The sequence below is a fragment of the Danaus plexippus genome, chromosome 12 (genome assembly GCF_018135715.1).
Source record: "Danaus plexippus chromosome 12, MEX_DaPlex, whole genome shotgun sequence".
Classification (NCBI taxonomy): Eukaryota; Metazoa; Arthropoda; class Insecta; order Lepidoptera; family Nymphalidae; genus Danaus; species Danaus plexippus.
This window is the reverse complement of record NC_083545.1, coordinates 6,103,447-6,121,052: the sequence shown is the minus strand read 5'-3', so window position 1 is coordinate 6,121,052 and position 17,606 is coordinate 6,103,447. Positions and strand designations below refer to the sequence as shown.

The window sequence follows — 17,606 nt, the reverse complement described above, 5'->3', positions numbered from 1 at the left end:
TTTGAATAATTTATAATTACGTAGTTTGTCCAAATGACGTCTCCGAAGTGCTAAACCATTTCAATTTTCTGAGCAAGTCAAAGTAAATACGTCTTGAAACTAAATCGCGCTTAGATGGGATTAAAATATGAATATTTAATGACACCAGCTATCAGCTCGGGGATACGAATATTGCTTAGGTAATTTACTCCTAAATTATAACAACAATTAATAGCTGTTGTTTTTGTGTCATTATAAAAATAATTAATGTACATGGAAAATCTTGTTCTTTAGTACGAGCGTGTGATTTCCAATTTAAACTACGATTTATATGTTACTAATTTAAGCACGCATTTACATCATCATAATTGATATAACCTAAATATGAATTCTATATTCCATAATATGAAAAAGGTTTTGTATAAAGCACTTGTATAGTTTGATGACAATAAAACCCACAAAGACGCTCACAGATAACATTAAAGTCTTTATTATTTGAATTAATAATGATTTAAGACTATCCTTACAAAAATGTCATAACATTATTATAAATTAATTTCTTTTAAACTAAATTTTGCAACTTTATATCAGTTATATGCAGTTTTTACCCTGACTGTATCAAACATTATGTCAAAGTTGGGAAACATGTAAGTCGAATTAAATCTTAAATGACTCCTCAACTCCATACTCCGCAGCTTCCCAAATTTACAGAAACTTTGTGTGCCGCGTAACTCAGATGATATTCCAGTGGAAGGATTTTGCTCTTTAAACTTCTGTTAAATCACATTTATATAATGATGAGACACAGATATGGATTCTTAGAGGATAAGAAGAGGAGTGTATAAGTTATTAGCTATTAGTCAGGTCAAGATTTCATTTGGTTTCCTCAATTGAACAAAGGTTTAGTTGAACTTTAAATTTCCAGCGTTTAAAGGTTAGCGTAGAAGTTTTCAGTCTTCTTTATTTTTACTATTTCCAGCGATCAACTCGTACAGCCAGACGTTTCAACTTTGGTATGTCCCAAGAACGACAATTCAAGCTAAATTAGATTCAGTATCCTTAACACATATTTATTTAGTTATATTACACGGTGGATTTTAGTTTCTCAGTCAATAACAAACGGTAATACTAATGTGTGAAGGTTTATGAATGAAAACTAGTAACTGTCCGTATGAAGTGTTACTATAAAACCATGGCGTACCAAATTATATAGATCCTCTATGGTTTGACCGTGGATTTAAAAAAAAAAAAATGTATTTATTTTTCTTTTCTCGAAACTAAATACATGGTTTTCTAAATATTGACATAAATTGTACAGTATGAAACTAGTCAAATCTTTTTTTAAGTTAATATGTATACATAGCAAATAGTTATGTACGGATATCTGAAAAATACAGATGACTGTGGTCACGATGACGAAAACAAAAGATTTTTTTTATATATTTTCTTCACTTCTTATAGATAGTTATTTTGTACGTTTGATTTATTTGTCAGTCTTATTTCGACTACGACATTATTAAGAATGTTTTAAACATTTTGTAGAAACATAATTTTGTAAAAACTAAATAAAAGATTCACTGTAGCTAATACATATGTATATATATATATATATATATATATATATATACATATATGTATCATATTATTCAGATACTTTATAATATAAACATTTAAATATCTTTAACTTGAATAAGAAAAGATGTTTTTTAAAAAAGGAAATTACATTGAATTAACATTTTTTCTTCGTAAAGATGACATAAAAGGTTTTACCACCGTACAATACTTGTATGGAAGCATATTTGACTTGAACACATTTCTCAGAAACTTTTCCATATCTTTAAAGCTTTATACATTACCTTAAAATAAATATTCTCACCGATTTGCTAATGTCTCAATAAATATTTGTTGTCGAAGTTATTTGACCCGTTTTTGAATTTATTTACAGGTTTCATTTTAAGGCACAGAAAATAACAAACAATAATACAAAGATTTTTAACATTAATTTAGATTTTGTATGTATGCAATCAACTCATAATATTAGCCGTTCCTAGAGTTCGAAAAGTCAAATAGTATGAGCTATAATTTTGTTTTAACCCAAATAACGATATCAGCAAGGAGGTTTTAATTACAAGCGCGACTGAAATCTCAGGCACATTAATAGATCACCTAAAACTTTTGTAACTCTATCATTTTAATTTATGAACCTAAATGCACTTTTCGGTGGATAGGCTTGGATATATTCGTCTCTTTTTATTATTCTTTAAAACGCATTGTGTGAATGGGAAAGGATATCAGATAATTTGGTACGACTGTACTTACTCGGTAGTCGTGAGTGAGTCGTCAGTCGTCAGTCGTCAGTTAGTGTTGTGCTGTGGTGAGCGGTGCACGTGTTGCGAGTACAATTATCCGGAGATCGTATTTACAAACTTTATTAATGTTCGAGTGACGTTCATTATAAATGATTTGAAAATCGTGACTAATATTTTATGTTTGGTGTTTATACAGTGTAGCTTTGTGTTTTTCGGATTTATTTTGTTTATGATGTAGCCATCCCTGGGTTCGATTCCCGTGCGAGGGAAGCAGAAACGATGCATACTTCAATGATGATGGTGAGTAACTATTTGCAAACATATTCCAATATCCTTCTTTGGAATGCATTTAATTTTGCACCTTACCATTGTTGGTAATTAGATAGTGTAGTATTGGCTCAATGTTATTTTGAAACATGCAGGCTTAGTGTTTTTGTGAATGGAAATGTTTGTTTTTAGACGTATTGTAAACACGTGTTATCAATAACTTTAATTATTATTATTAATATAAACAACTCAGGGCCATGTGCGAGTTTAGACTACAGTTAACGGCCTGTCGGTAGGGATCTTTGTGTTAAAATTATACTCTTTTAATATAATACGGTATAGAGATTAGAGCTAATAACTACGCTCGTAAATATTCTGATTTATAATTTCGCTTTTTCTTTATTGAGATTTGCAAGCAATAATTGGGGCAGGACACCCTTACCCTTTTGATATATAAATCAGCTCTGCAGATTTTAATATAACACACATCTGTCTTTTTCGTTTAATTTAAATGTACCTTTTTGACATTTTTATATTGTAAATATAAAAAAATCTATCATATATGTTGTCTTATTGTGCTATGTTATTTTAGAATTAAAATGCTGTCTTGTTCCTTGTGGCTTAATGATTACAATAATATAATATTTTAAACGGCGTTAGGTTTTTTTTTTCATTACGACTTAGAGATACCAATAGTCAGGAAAATGATTGATAATAATTCTAATAAATTAGGTAATTTCTTTACTTCTTTTTCATACAAAAGATGAAGCTTCAAAAAAGTGTATACAATTAGGACAAGAACGGCAAAATTGTGTTTATAATTTCTATATTTATACGACTCCAACATTTCCATAAATAAGTAGGCTTATTAAATTAAGTGTGTTTCACATATATTTTCAAATATATTTTCTAAAAGCTGCCACATAACGAAAAAAGCATTTAATTTTTAATCTGTGTTATTCTCAAGCGCAATCTACGTTAAATAAAGATACACAGTGATTCTTATAGTAAATATAAAATAACGTACTCACTAACTCTCTCAGTTATAATATTCTATGCTTTATAATATAAGTAAAATAATTGGGACAATTATATATTTTAAAACGTCGCACTGCAGACGATCGTCAACATTGACATTGTACACATAAATTTAATTTACTCATAGGAAATGTTGCCATAATTCTGTAATTGGCTTCATTATAGTCAAGGCTACCTGTATACAAGTGTTAGTTTACTTATACTTTTTATTCACGCCAATTGTACTATAATAAGTAGAAAACGTTGTTCTTCTTTTGTCATTGTAACGTTAAGATTGCTCGGTCGTATTACCAAGCCTCAATTATATTCGTGTGTGAGTATTCAAAACTTAAGTTGATTAAACGGAATATTTTTTGCGTGTTTAGCCAAGGTTGGTACGCTGAGTTCTATTGTGAACAAGAAAATACGTAAATACGTTTTAAATTTACGTATAGTTTGAAATATAATAATAGTTGAACAGGATGGTAAATTATTTGGGATTCAAAATGTTTTATCGTGACGGAATTTATAGATTTCAATGCTTTATATATCTCGTTCTTACATTTTCGTGTGGGAAAATGGAATTTGAGAAGTAAGTGATGTTGTAACCAGCGATGTGTTACGCGTCGCTTAATACATGCCGAGAATTAATGTTTGGAAATATATTTTCTTATATGAATAACTTATTCGATTCATTCTGTATAATACATTACTTACATATCAATTTATTTAGAATTACTATTGGAGGATACAAAAAAATATGCATAATTACGACTAAGTAATCTGGGGAAGTCTAAATACTTTTCACTTACTCAATGTACTCGTCACTTTGAATCTCATTATGTTAAATATCTTATTCTCTAATAAATAAATCAAGTATAGAAGATAATATTAGTTAGTACTGTTATATTAAATCCGTTATCCTATATACTAAATAAAATTAATAATGCTTTCGTTGTTCTGTAATATAAGAATATTTAAAGGTTGGACTTATAATTATAACTTATGTTTTTAATAGCATTTGTCGTAGAGAAAGTGCTGTCTAGGGCTGGGCTTGATCAAATAATTGTGTAAACCGATTATCACAGATAAGGCGTGTACATTTGGGAAGTGTTGACGCTGCGTGTATAGTAAACCTTAAAGTATAATCGAGATTATTACTTATATTACGTCTTTTGTGGTACTTTACGAACAAGTCTCAGTTTCGTCGCTCAGAAATTGGTATCGTTTATCAGTAATATAACGGTAAACGAAAACGTGCTACAAAAAATTATGGCTTATAAAAATACAGGTAGGACATCGTTAAGACGCATTATATACGTTATGGCGTCTATGGGATTTTAGTGTACGGTATAGAATTTATAAAAGGTCGTAATAGAGAGTTTTTATAGCCTCTTTTAACATGATTAGTTATGGGGTGAGACCGACTCGCTGTGAATAACGATATTAAAGTATTATCATTATATTTGATCGTTAAAACGTAAAGGATTAGATGCTTTGTTACTATTTTAGAAATATCAATAAAAACAATTAGAAGATTCTATTAAAAAATATTCTCTGTTTTGGCGAAGAACAAAGCTGTGTTTAGAAATTAGATTCGGACACTGAAGGCACGAGTGCTTATTTTGTAAAGAAACTTGGACGGTTAATCGTTGGAAGGTCCATGTTATTGCTTTTTGTTATCATTAAAAGTATTCGATCAAAATTTTTGGAGTTAATATTGTTGAACTAATACATGGCAGTAATGCGAAGTGTTCATACTTGGTCAATATACGCTCAGCAGACCACAAAGGATATCTTCCCTAGCATTTTAATTTGCATGCACGGTCCAATGCATCACAACAAAAGTTCATTTATGTGTGAAGGGTCAGAAAATTCCTTAGCCGTTTAGCTTTATTGATTGCTTTAAGCAAAATAACAAAATGGCTACCTTGTAATATAAAAAAAATGAGCGATCACTGTTGAATATACATCACATAGTAGATGTTTTTTTTCTATATTTTTTGTTGAGCCAAAGATTGCGTCATGAAATACTATTAACAAAAGTCCGGCTCAGATCTTGCCTGCTATTATAACAATGTATTTAAATGCTATGGAATATTTGATACTTTGACCTCTTAACCAAAAATTTGATGGAATCTAAGAACCATCGAATTTTTTTATCTGTGAAGGAAAGATGTGGATTATACAGTATAAAAAAATATTTCCATGTATGTTCTAGTAAAATATGATTTACTTAGTTTTTTAATGGAAATAAAAACAGTTTACGAGTCGTTGACCAATAAATTAAAAAATCGATCAAATATTCATTAAATGACAGTAAAATCGATTTCCTATGGCACACATGACCGATTCTAGACATTCAACGATCGTAGCCGTGAACAATGTCTAGCCAAGTAATAACATCTCTTTGTCCCAAACGTGCTAATTTTAACTCAAACATTCAAGTTATGAGTCGACACTTGAACTTGTTTATTCGGATCTAAAGTAGAGTTCAGTGAACTCTTTAATCCTTACTGACTAATTAATCTAATCTAGAAAATGATTCTATTTTTGGTACATTTTTATTTTTACTGGTACTTAATGCGAGAATTTGAAAGTTTCAATTTATTTATTATTAAATATAAGTAATTTTTAAGGTGATTAATAAATATATATATATATATATATATTTCATCTTGATCTTAAAATAGGTTACAGTTATAATAAATATATTTTAGAATAAGTGTAGTATTATGCTTTAAAGGTATTGTTATAAGTATACCGAATTTTCGAACTCTTTTCGTGAATAAATTGCCATGTAAACGAGGTTTTATCGTAAAACATGCTGAACATCAAAACAATCTCCTTTACTCTTAGCTGTAAGTGAAAATAGAATAAGATAAAGTCATTTTATTTATTTATAAATACAATTTCAAGTTTTACAATTTTAAGTAAAAAAAAAAAAATCCATAACAAACACAGATATTTTATATTTAAGTAAATATCAAACAAACCTACGAGCGAGTCGATTTTTAAATGCATTATCAACCTTGCAGTCGTTTTTATCACTTGTACGGAATCACAAATAGTTTTAAAATGTACAATCGATAATAGCCCCTATGCTCACTTGAAACGTGCGATATTTATCTATTAAGATTACAAAATGTATTAAATTCTATCTTCGTACGTTCGTAATAGTTTTCGGATAAACGAAGATAGGACGTCAAGGACATTTTAAGTTATAAGTGGTCTTATCGACGTGATGATACTAATATATTTTCAATCTATCAAGTTTCCAACATGTATTGACATTGTTAGATAACAATGTTATATTGCAAGCAAAAAGAACTTGGGCTGTATACTTAAGATCGCGGCCGTCTTTTTTATTTAAAAAAAAAAAAGACGGCCGTGATCTTAAATGACAATCAGACATCAATTACTTCAGTTTTTATAACAAAAAGGTTATATGCTGTTAAATGTGATTAAGGAGTTTGTATCTACTTTTGTCGCAAATAAAAAAACAATTGATTTTTACTTGCATTTTACTTTTCTTGAATGGAATAGTTATTGTTATATTCGAATGAATCAGTGACGTACGTGAACAGAGTAGCGGATGCGTTTGCGCATACTTCAGTCTAAAATTAACACATAGAATGTAAAAAACGTATACAATGTACGTCGTACAAGTTTAATTTGATGTAATACTAACTTAATTAAGTACTGCATTAAGCGTGTAACACTTTCGGTAAGTTATCGGAACTTATTTTAGTTTAACATAATAATTCTTGAAAAATAAATTGGTTAACTTTGTTATTTGATTTTTTTATATCGTTCGAGGCGACATTTAGTATATAAAATAAAACTAGACGTCCTATTTGAACATTACATTTTCTATATTGTCAAGGCCATTGAAAAAAATATTAAATTAGTTTCCATTGCAAATAATTACGTAAAAAAGTCTTTGGAAATGGTTTTTTATTTGTAAAAACTAATATATTACGCATTTAATTTGGATGATATGAATGAATATTGAAATTCATGATTTCTATCCCCGCTTTGAAGATTTACGACTGGTTAAAAGAGTTTAAGTCAACACTGAACAGCTGGCATCAATCCAAATGTATTTAAGATTATCAGCTACAGGTCTCATCCTTGATTTTCTTCCAATGCAGCTGGTCCCTGATAAAAACTACGAGGGTTATGATTTAATTATAACAAAAGTTTCTTTTATTTTCACAGGAAACATTTTTTCTTTACTAAAGTAAAACAAATCATTCAGTTGTACAAGTAAAATGAAAGAGGTCTGCATCACGACAACACTATAGGGTGGATTCAAATTACATTTTCTATACATAATTTATTCAAGTCAATATTTATTTAAAAAAAATATTGTTTTATCATAGTACTTTGTAAGTTGTTGAAGTTTTAAGAAACAACTATACATGTATAAGTAATTCGACAACTCTATATTATATATTACATTTCCGGTATTTTCTTGATCATACAAAAATATTATCAATTCATCAAAATATTCAGACGAAGATTTAATAAACATGAAATCGATTATCATGTCTTATATTCTTCGGAAAATGTGATTAAAAGTTACGATTGTAATAGTTAACTTTTTTTTACAAAATTTCAGTGCAGAAACTGACTCGATATATTTATTTGATGCTCAAGGGTTCCATAGTAATGAAATCTATTTGAAGTCAATTTACTTAGACGTAACAGTGATGTCATTAACAGTGATTATTTATACAGTTATCTTATAAAGTAAACGACAGATTCCATATTATAAACCATACCCACTTTCCATTAAACTGTACTGTGAATAATCTTCAACTACAGCTTTTTGTACGACCAGGTTAATAATAATCGCAGTTAGTTACTTAGCTAGTACCTTCTTGAATAATTTATTTAAAATTATGCGACTTTGTTTTTTTTTTATTGTATAATAAGCAAGGCCGTAATTCTTTTAGCAAAGGAATTGTTTAATCGAGAAGCCTTTCTAAACGAAAGTTACTCACTTCAAGATAATATTTGAAAGCATAATTGTTTTTGAGTTCAAACCCGAGGACGGACATACAAACAAATAAACTTTCTATATATTGTTTGTTATTTTTTAACGTCATTATAACACGTATATTTCAATATACTATATATTTGTTAAACATCATAAGCAGAAGTGAAACGTTACAAGTTCCCTATTGTATTTTGTTTTGTTTTCAGTAAACATATTTCCAGGCATCGCTAATGCAAGCATAGCTATATGCACGACTGATCACTGATCAAATAATTTCACTTAAATGAATTGTTTAATTTCACCGACCGCATCTGCTCATCAAACGGAACAAAGATTCGTGATTTTCATTTTGTCTATAAAAAATTAATATAATATTAAATGATCGGTTGAAATATTGAAATTTTGTAATATTTTCGTTTGTACATTAGAGCGTCGTATCAACGTTGATAAGGAATAGATAACTGATAAAATATTCTTCAAAGCTTATCGATGTTACACATTAAGTTGCAACATCTTGATGTTCGCTATAGTTTATAGACGAGAAAAATATTTTATGTATATTAAGACAGAGTAAACAATACAGATAATCAAAAAATGCAGACGGTTTCATATAGTTAACTAATGATAATAATAATTAATTAAAATAGAAAATTTTAAAGAGAAAGTATTCGGTAAAAATCTTACTTTAATTAATGAGAAAAAATACGATTTTTTATGAAATTAAACTCAGAAGACGTTAACTTTCAATTTCATTATGATATAAATAAGATCTGTTAACGAAAAATTTGTAGATTAATTAAAAATAACAATAGTTTCACGATTAATTTTTTATTAAATTTAATTTAATTCCACTAATGGTGTTAGTATCTTAAAAATCCATCTCCATCCATCTTTAAATCTGTAGAGTTTTAAGTACAGGTAATTTCGAAATGGCCTCGTAAATGATGTCGATAAATTAAATTCTTGAATCATTAGTGTAAGTTATGTTGTAAGAAACTATTTGCCGTGCAACGGATTTATATAAAAAATAAAATGTGTTAGTAGCTATATATAGAGAAGCACATAAGGCGAAGTTTGCCGTTGAGCAACCTGATTCTTAAAGTGTACGCTGTACATAGCTATGCGGTGGTTAAATACTCTCCAGTCTGGAGTCTAAGAATATCGTTGAGACTGTAATGCGTTTAAAGACGTTTTTTTTTGGTTACATTTAATTGCTTGCTTCGTGGAAAATGAAAAAACATCGACACTGCATACTGTTTAGGATTTTCGACGAAATTTCCCATAAAAAAAAATATAAGATTTTTTTAATTATTTGTTATAAAAAACCTTACATAATTTGCAGACGTATTGTTTGATTTTCATATGGACAAAGTTAGGACAAATTGTATGTATCGGTTACAATCTTTGACAGAAATTTAAAATGTCATTAAATAAATTCTCATAGTGGATCCAGTGTCAATGAAATTCCAATATAAATATATAAAACAAATCATTGTATTGATGACAATGAAATAATATAAGAATATGATATGGTCTGCAGTTATCATTATAAATGTTTTCGTTAATGCATTGTTATGTAACGTATCACGCCCAATGCTCATGCTCCTGCAATATTAATTTAATTTATAAATCCATCTTCATACTATCAATGGGATATTTCATAATGGGATAGTTCTAGTCTTACATGATACATTCAGTGGTTTCTTTAAATTCATTCACAATTTTTTTATACAAAAACGTCACTCATTGGTGTGAAGCTACGTTTGAAGTTTTGACGCAAATTTCCTATAAAGAATCACTATATCATAAACTTAAATTCTATAGACTGAATTTAGTAACACTAAAGCACATTCATGATGTTTATTTATATTAAAGAATTGAAGTTCTTATTTCAAACTGTTATCGTAAACAATATCGTTGTTTACAAAAGAGTCGTTGTGTAATTTCAAACGTACAGATTTTTACGTTCGAATTATTTTAAAGTTTGTCTATGAAACAACCGTTTCAAGGTTTCTGGCAACGGAACTTGTTAGCACGTTGTAAATAAACTATTTATTTTCGTATGAGATTATTAAACGTTTGTGAGACATATTATTCGTATGAATCGTAATGTTATTATTATTTTATATAACTACAAAAAATAAACGACATCTTTAAAGCTAAACTTGTTTTTTGTAAAGCTGTTTAAGACCGAGTACACACGGACTCATAATTAACCGATAAGGACGCAAGCACGCTGTTAACAAAACTGTGTTGCATTAGAGCCTTTTGAAAATAAAGATAATGAGACCATTTGATAAAAGTTACGATAAAAAATATTCGTGTAAAAGATTAAAATAAAAGTAGATAAATAAGAGATATTTACTAAAAGGAATATAACAATATGTCAAAGAAATGTTTCTCATTTATGATATAAATAAAAACGAATTAATTTTTCACTATAAAAAACCTAAAAAAAAAGTAACATGAGAAGAGCTGTGAAGTCCGAGCTTAAGATGAAAATTAATGTGAGCGCGGTCACCAGCTATTAGTGATGTTGAGAACACTAGCTTCCTGTGCCCAGCCTATTATAACTTACACGAGTTTTACAAAAAAAAGTATAGCTATAAAACAATCATTCCTAGACATAATTTCTTTTAGATGACATAAAAGAATATAATGTTTTTGAAAAAAGTTATAAAATAGTAAAGAAATACTGTATTAATATCTTAAAGTTGAAAAGGCAATTAATGTATAGATATATATTTTTTTAATGCAATAGTAAAACTAAAATAGTAGATTCGTTCAACCGTGACGGTGTTTCCTGTTCAGTGACAATAATTACCGCTTAGTTTATTGACGCTTATTTTTTTTTCGCAATGGCAACTTTCTTTTAAAACGTCAACGTCAAAGTAAATTCATTAAAATAATGCCACAGATAAAGAATTTAATGTCTAATTAAAATTGAAAATTACATTTTTCCAATCAGCGGATTATGTGTTATTCATCAATCAAATATTATGTTTCCATTATCAAAATTTCGTAACGGTGTTATATAACAGTTAGTTCGCGCGTGCTATCTCAACGCGCCAACAACTAACAATACAGAAATAGATCGCCCGCTTCATCGGTGAGAATGGTTAATGAAAGCTCTGATCTATATCAAGGTATACGTTAAATTTATAATGGGTATTTTTGTATGCCATGTGAATTTACTTGATTTTTTTTAACGCGGCTCCACTCGTGTGTTTGAAGCGTATTAAGCTTTTTCAATTGTTTTTTAGGAGAAAGACTGTAATTTGTTGTTTTATTGTTAAAAGACCCGAATTTCAATTATAATACAGATACACGCCCACAAAACTTTGGTGATAACATTTTTAGAATCTAGACCTCATTAAAAATATAAAAAAATCTGCCTTGTAACTATATTGACTCACATAAATATGTTCCTTAAAAGTAAAACAAAGTAAATTATCTTGCAATTTATTGTAAGTGCTGTGCAAACTAGACAATTTAGGCGAGTGTCTGCTGTTTGGGGGAAAATGTTTACCTGATGGGGCTGATAAGGGCCATTAACCCCAAATATACTTCGCAATGAAGTCGGAGAAACAAAATTCCAAGTGTTCATTACTTTTAGTTTACAAATCATCAATTGGACTATTTGAAAACCATTAAAATTTCATCAAGATCGTCCGAGTTGAAAGTGAATTTTTTTTAAGATATTCTTTAAAAAAAATACGTATCCGAAAGGTTATTTAAAGGATTCTTCTGTAATGTATAGAAACATTCCTCGTCCATAGGATTCAATTTAGTATATTACAACTTAAAGTTTGTAAATACCTAACTCAAATGACAGAACATTAAAGTCGAATATGTGTGCCATTATCGAATGGTCTCGGTGACAGTGACTTTAGTACACTTTCGAGCAACCGGTTAAATTAAAACTCAACTGACAACTTTGACAACAGAATGTAGGCGAAGTGAAAGTTATATAAGACGTTTGATATTATCTATCTTATTGGGATTCTGATGTATATTATAAATAATGTTACAAATGTAAGTAGATTTGAGGCGTTTGAGTACCATTGGTGCTTTTCTGGCAGACTAGATGCTGTGCTCTGGCGGATAAATGTGTAATGAAGAAAAGCCTTACCCCACTCAACTTTTATAACTTGAGCTATAGCACATTTTGACATCTGTTCTTAAACCTTTATTCTTAAACAATCTGAATAACTTAGATCTCGTTAATATTAATAACAAATCCGCCGTCAGTTTTACGAAATGCAAATAAAATTCCAAGTAACTTTCTAGGAGATGAAACGATTGATACAAAACAAACCATTTTAATATGCGTTATCTCGGGCCCGTTATTACTATCGTGTTTCGCGGGTTGATATCAAATTGGGCCAACCGCACCTTAGATTTGTCCGAAGATTATTATATTTTACTCTTGAGACATTTAAATTAATAGGATATACGGGGAGACGTTTAATTTCATAATATATGAACTCACGATCGATAGCAACTGAAAATCTGTCAGGATTTTATCTGTCAGGATGCACATATAATATTTTTACCATTCTACTTTCTAGTATTATCCGGAATTATGTTAAAGAGAATTTATGTGAAAAATTAATAATAAAATATCCTTAAGTTTCACGTTCTAATAGATTATTGTAATTTAATGAACACTCTTATCAGAAATGTTATGATATCAATTTACCAAGACGCATATAATATGAAAATAATGTTAAAATATATAATATATTTTTCTCTGTTTATGATACCTTATAATTGTGTAGCGAAATGGCTGTACATTGAGTTACACAATTGCCATTAAAACACAAAAAAAGTAGTTTGCGATGACAAAAATCTATTTCGTAGCACATTCCTGCCATTAAATAATCCGTGTTCCTATCGTCAAACTAATTTCAAATATACTATTAATAAAACGATTTCCGGAGCCCGCATTCGCGCTAATTAATCTATCATTAAATATATGAAACAGACATTTTTTGTATACAACAAACACGCGTTATCAATATGTCCTTGTGAGCTCGTTGTGCCATCAATCACAATTTGATACAACATTTACTCGGTATTGGAAGCAACACACACGTCAATTGACAAGTTATTGAGCGATATCACATATATTGGTATATTCATCGATTTAATAATTAAATCTTACTAATACTCTAAAAATATATGTGTTTTGTCCGAAAATTTTTAATATATAAGTATATCTTTTCCATTGAATAAATAAGTGTGACGAAGTCATAAATAGACGCAAGTATTTTAATAGGATTTAAACTAATTTGGGTCTTGGATGATACGTTATATGTAATTTTTATGTTATTTGTTTAAGTTTCCTTGAGTTCTGAGGTTTGTCCTGTTTCGTATTGACCAAGCTTGTGCTGAGAGTGTTCATTCCATTGTTAAAAATTCATATCGGCTTTCTCAGATATCGATATTTGATATTTAAATGTTAAGAAGCAGGTTTTATTACTAAACAAATTATTTTACCTCTTGTTTTCAGTGTACTTACCCAGGTAAGGTATAAGTTTTATTTTATCAGCTTTTTTAGGTTACCATTACATAATTTTATTAAATTAAAAGCTTTCGTCTCACAGCAGATCGTTGATCTTTTTGTAAAATATGTCTCTCTCGGGACTGGAACGACATGGAGGCAAAAAAAAATATAACCTTATGCAATACCGTTCTAATTATAGTAATTTTAATTTTTTACTTTTACTAAAACACTTTTATTTCAGCCTCTTCATTCCAGCTGCTGTTTGATCAAGTTGAATTTATATTGTAATGCAAGGAATGAGAGTTAATTTTCTGTTTCCCTTATTAGAACCTTGTACTGACTGTTTAATGAACATGATTGATTTTCTTTTCAAGTCAAAAGCCCATAGTAGAAAATCATGAATACTACAATTTCACGGCTGTATATGACTAAACAAGCCATCCATACTTTCGCGGTTGGTGCCACGTCCATCTTGAATTTAAAGCCCTTACACACGCGCGCATCTAAATAAATATTTGAAGAAAGTTTACACTACGGCCGCTTGTTTTGGAGTTTTCAACTAATTACGGTAAAGATTCACTTCTTAGACAACCTTGACCTTTGTTTATTCTCATAGTAAAGATCAACATTTCGGATCAATAGTTCAGATGATGATGTATGGCATAACTACAAATATGTGATTTTTAAAATTTAAAAGCAAAGACACGACAAAATGACACTAAAATTCACACTTTTATACTTTAAATATTAATTATTAAATAAAACACATAATCTAAATACGTTTAACAATGATTTTTTTACGACAATACCAGTAGTCGAAGAGAGAACGAGGGAACAGAATATTGAAATGTTAATAACACTACTATGTAAGGCCATAGGGCTTAAAAGACGGGATTCATATTAATTGTAAAGAACCGGTGCATGCGATTGATGTATGCGAAAGTGGTTTGTCAAGTTCCTCGGGACCGGTAGATTTCACAGTCGTATTGAAAGGCGCGTTACGGAATATCCATTAATTTTTTCTTCGAGTACAGAAATTTTAAAAGTTTAACCGATTGCAAAACATCAAAATGTTATTTTTATCGTGAGTTATGTGTGCCTACTATAATTCCTTAATATCAATGCCCATGGTTGATCTGTCTGTCTATGAAATTAATTGCAAAAGCACTCTACTATCAAGTATATTCAAGTAGCTAAAATTGTATCCGGAGAGCACACAGCAATTATCTGGAACAATATCGCCTTACCTACATTCGATATCCCTTGAGCTTAATTTCGTTAACATCCCACAAAAGTCATGAAATAAAATATGAACCTTATTCGAATGTAATAAGAAATAAGGAAAAAAGCCTTAAGACATTTCCGGCTTTTACTGATTTGCATCCCTAGTAGGGTAGAGGATACGGAAATGTTAATAATACGCCCTGCAGCTAATACCGTAAGGACTGCCAACTCATTCATGACTTCGAATGCTTTGACGTCAACTTGTACGCTGTGCTATTGTCCCAATTTCAAATTCAATACTCTTTGTTTCGAAATACGGTTCATTGTTTTATATTTGAAATGTATTTAATCTTATTTGGATTAAATTTATTATACAACTGCTATATACTTATACGAATAAGGGTTATATTTATGAATTTTGTTTTTCATTTCACAGTGATATTGCTACTCGCATTACATTACTTGATATGCGACCATTGAAGACAGTAAGTAGGTCTCAAAAGACGTTTCCAGTAATTGTTATCGCAGCCATTAAATACGCAACAGTAATTGCTCTTTATGTAATCGTATAAACGTAAAAAAATCTTATCTTCACATAAAATACCGCGATGGTATCTCTAAAGTTCATTTTAATATGCAATCGAAGCCGCATTCTCAAACCGTGATTCGAATTACTGGTTGCATGTGCATGATATGTCAGGGTCTTCACACACCACCAACTTCTGAACATCTAGAAATGAATAATACATTCAACTCGGTAATAAAACGTGTTAAAAATATCACATGTTCAATATAAGATATAACAAGGATTTATTGAAGGAAATATTCTTCATGATTTAAGTATCATGCATTGAATTTATTACGAAGCCTTTCTCTTCGCACAAACGCGGCATCTTTATTAAAACAGTGTCTTATAATGTATTCCAATCGAATACAGGCATTGTTCAATACTATGCCATAGGGTCACGGCTAATCCCTTTACATATTTATGCAATGTAAATAGGTTTAATAACAAATACTTTACTATACGCTAAGGGTGAGAATGGCACGTGTTATGTAAACAGACCTCACACTGAGAAACAAAATGTTTCCGAGAATTACAATTACAACTGTTATTTTGCGCGGTAAAATTAACGCAGGTCGAGGAGTGAGAAATTTATATCGCTATATGGTACGAACATTTAGAATTTAAACACTCTCACGCCTTACTCATAATAGTCTCTCCCTTTAATTGTTTTGTATGCAATATACGTGTCTCGAATTCTAAAATGATTTGCGGTTGCACTTACGTCTTCAGTTATAAATGTCTTCCGAGATACTCTGTCGTCCCGTATTCATGAAACTTGATTCCATACCAACCGTTGAGCGTAACCCACTATATTTCTGAACCGGGTGGCGTTTATTGCCTCATCTGTTCAACAAGGACTTAACCCGCTACCGTTGCAAACAGCGATGTATTTTATATTAAGATTTAGTACAGTTTAAAACGTGTGATGGCTGTGATATAAGGTTTTCCGAAGTAGTGGTTCGCGTTAAGTATGTAGAATATCTCAAAGACATACTGCTCTAGATATTGCGTTGAGTTACAACTATGATTGTTGGCTCTAAAGCCAAGTAATTCTTTCCGCCAGCCATTTATTAGAATAGTAATTTGTTTTCTTATTTCACTGATTTGATAGAAATTGTTATTACTTTAATAATATGAGTTAAAATGAATTCATTAAATCCAATCCATTGTAATTATATTTTTCTGAACGTTTAATTTTCTAGTCTCCGTCATATTTGAAAAAATATCGTTTTTTGGGTAAGGAAAACACGATATTCTAAATTTGATTTTTTTTAAATGAATAAATCGTTCCCATCTTTTTACATGAGCAAAGATTCCGAAAGAGTTCCCATCTGAAGTTTATCAAATATTAATATAAAGATACGACACACCATAATTTGTTATTCTCCTCACGAATATTCCGAATGGAGTAAGATTATATTGGAATTTTGATTTTGGGGAGAAAATTCCGCGAGAACATGTCTTTCAATTTATAGCTAACACTGAAATATTAAAAATCGAAAGTTCAGATTCTTTTTTTTTTTTACAAATTATAGCCTGTATTTCAACATTTTGTGAGAAAAAAAGGTTTGTAAATAAAAAAGTACTGAGAGTTTATACAGCGCATGGATATAAGAAGCTCTTATTATGATTAAATATGTCATTTTAATGAAAAGTAATATGTTTTTAGCGAGATACGGATAGGGGAAATAATTTTAAAACCATTCCCCTGTTTACTTTGTATAAAAC

At 29.8% G+C, this 17,606-nt stretch overlaps 1 protein-coding gene across 1 annotated transcript in view; it reads left to right on the top strand.

Annotated features, from left to right (window-relative positions):
• The first annotated feature begins 2,331 nt into the window (after positions 1-2,331).
• LOC116772747 (uncharacterized protein MAL13P1.304-like) overlaps positions 2,332-17,606 on the top strand; it is a 49,689-nt gene continuing 34,414 nt past the window's right edge. Inside the window, exon 1 of the mRNA XM_061522390.1 lies at positions 2,332-2,588. Within this exon, the coding sequence (XP_061378374.1) occupies positions 2,568-2,588 (21 nt within the window). The 5' untranslated portion in view covers positions 2,332-2,567. The remainder of the gene's footprint in view (positions 2,589-17,606) is intronic.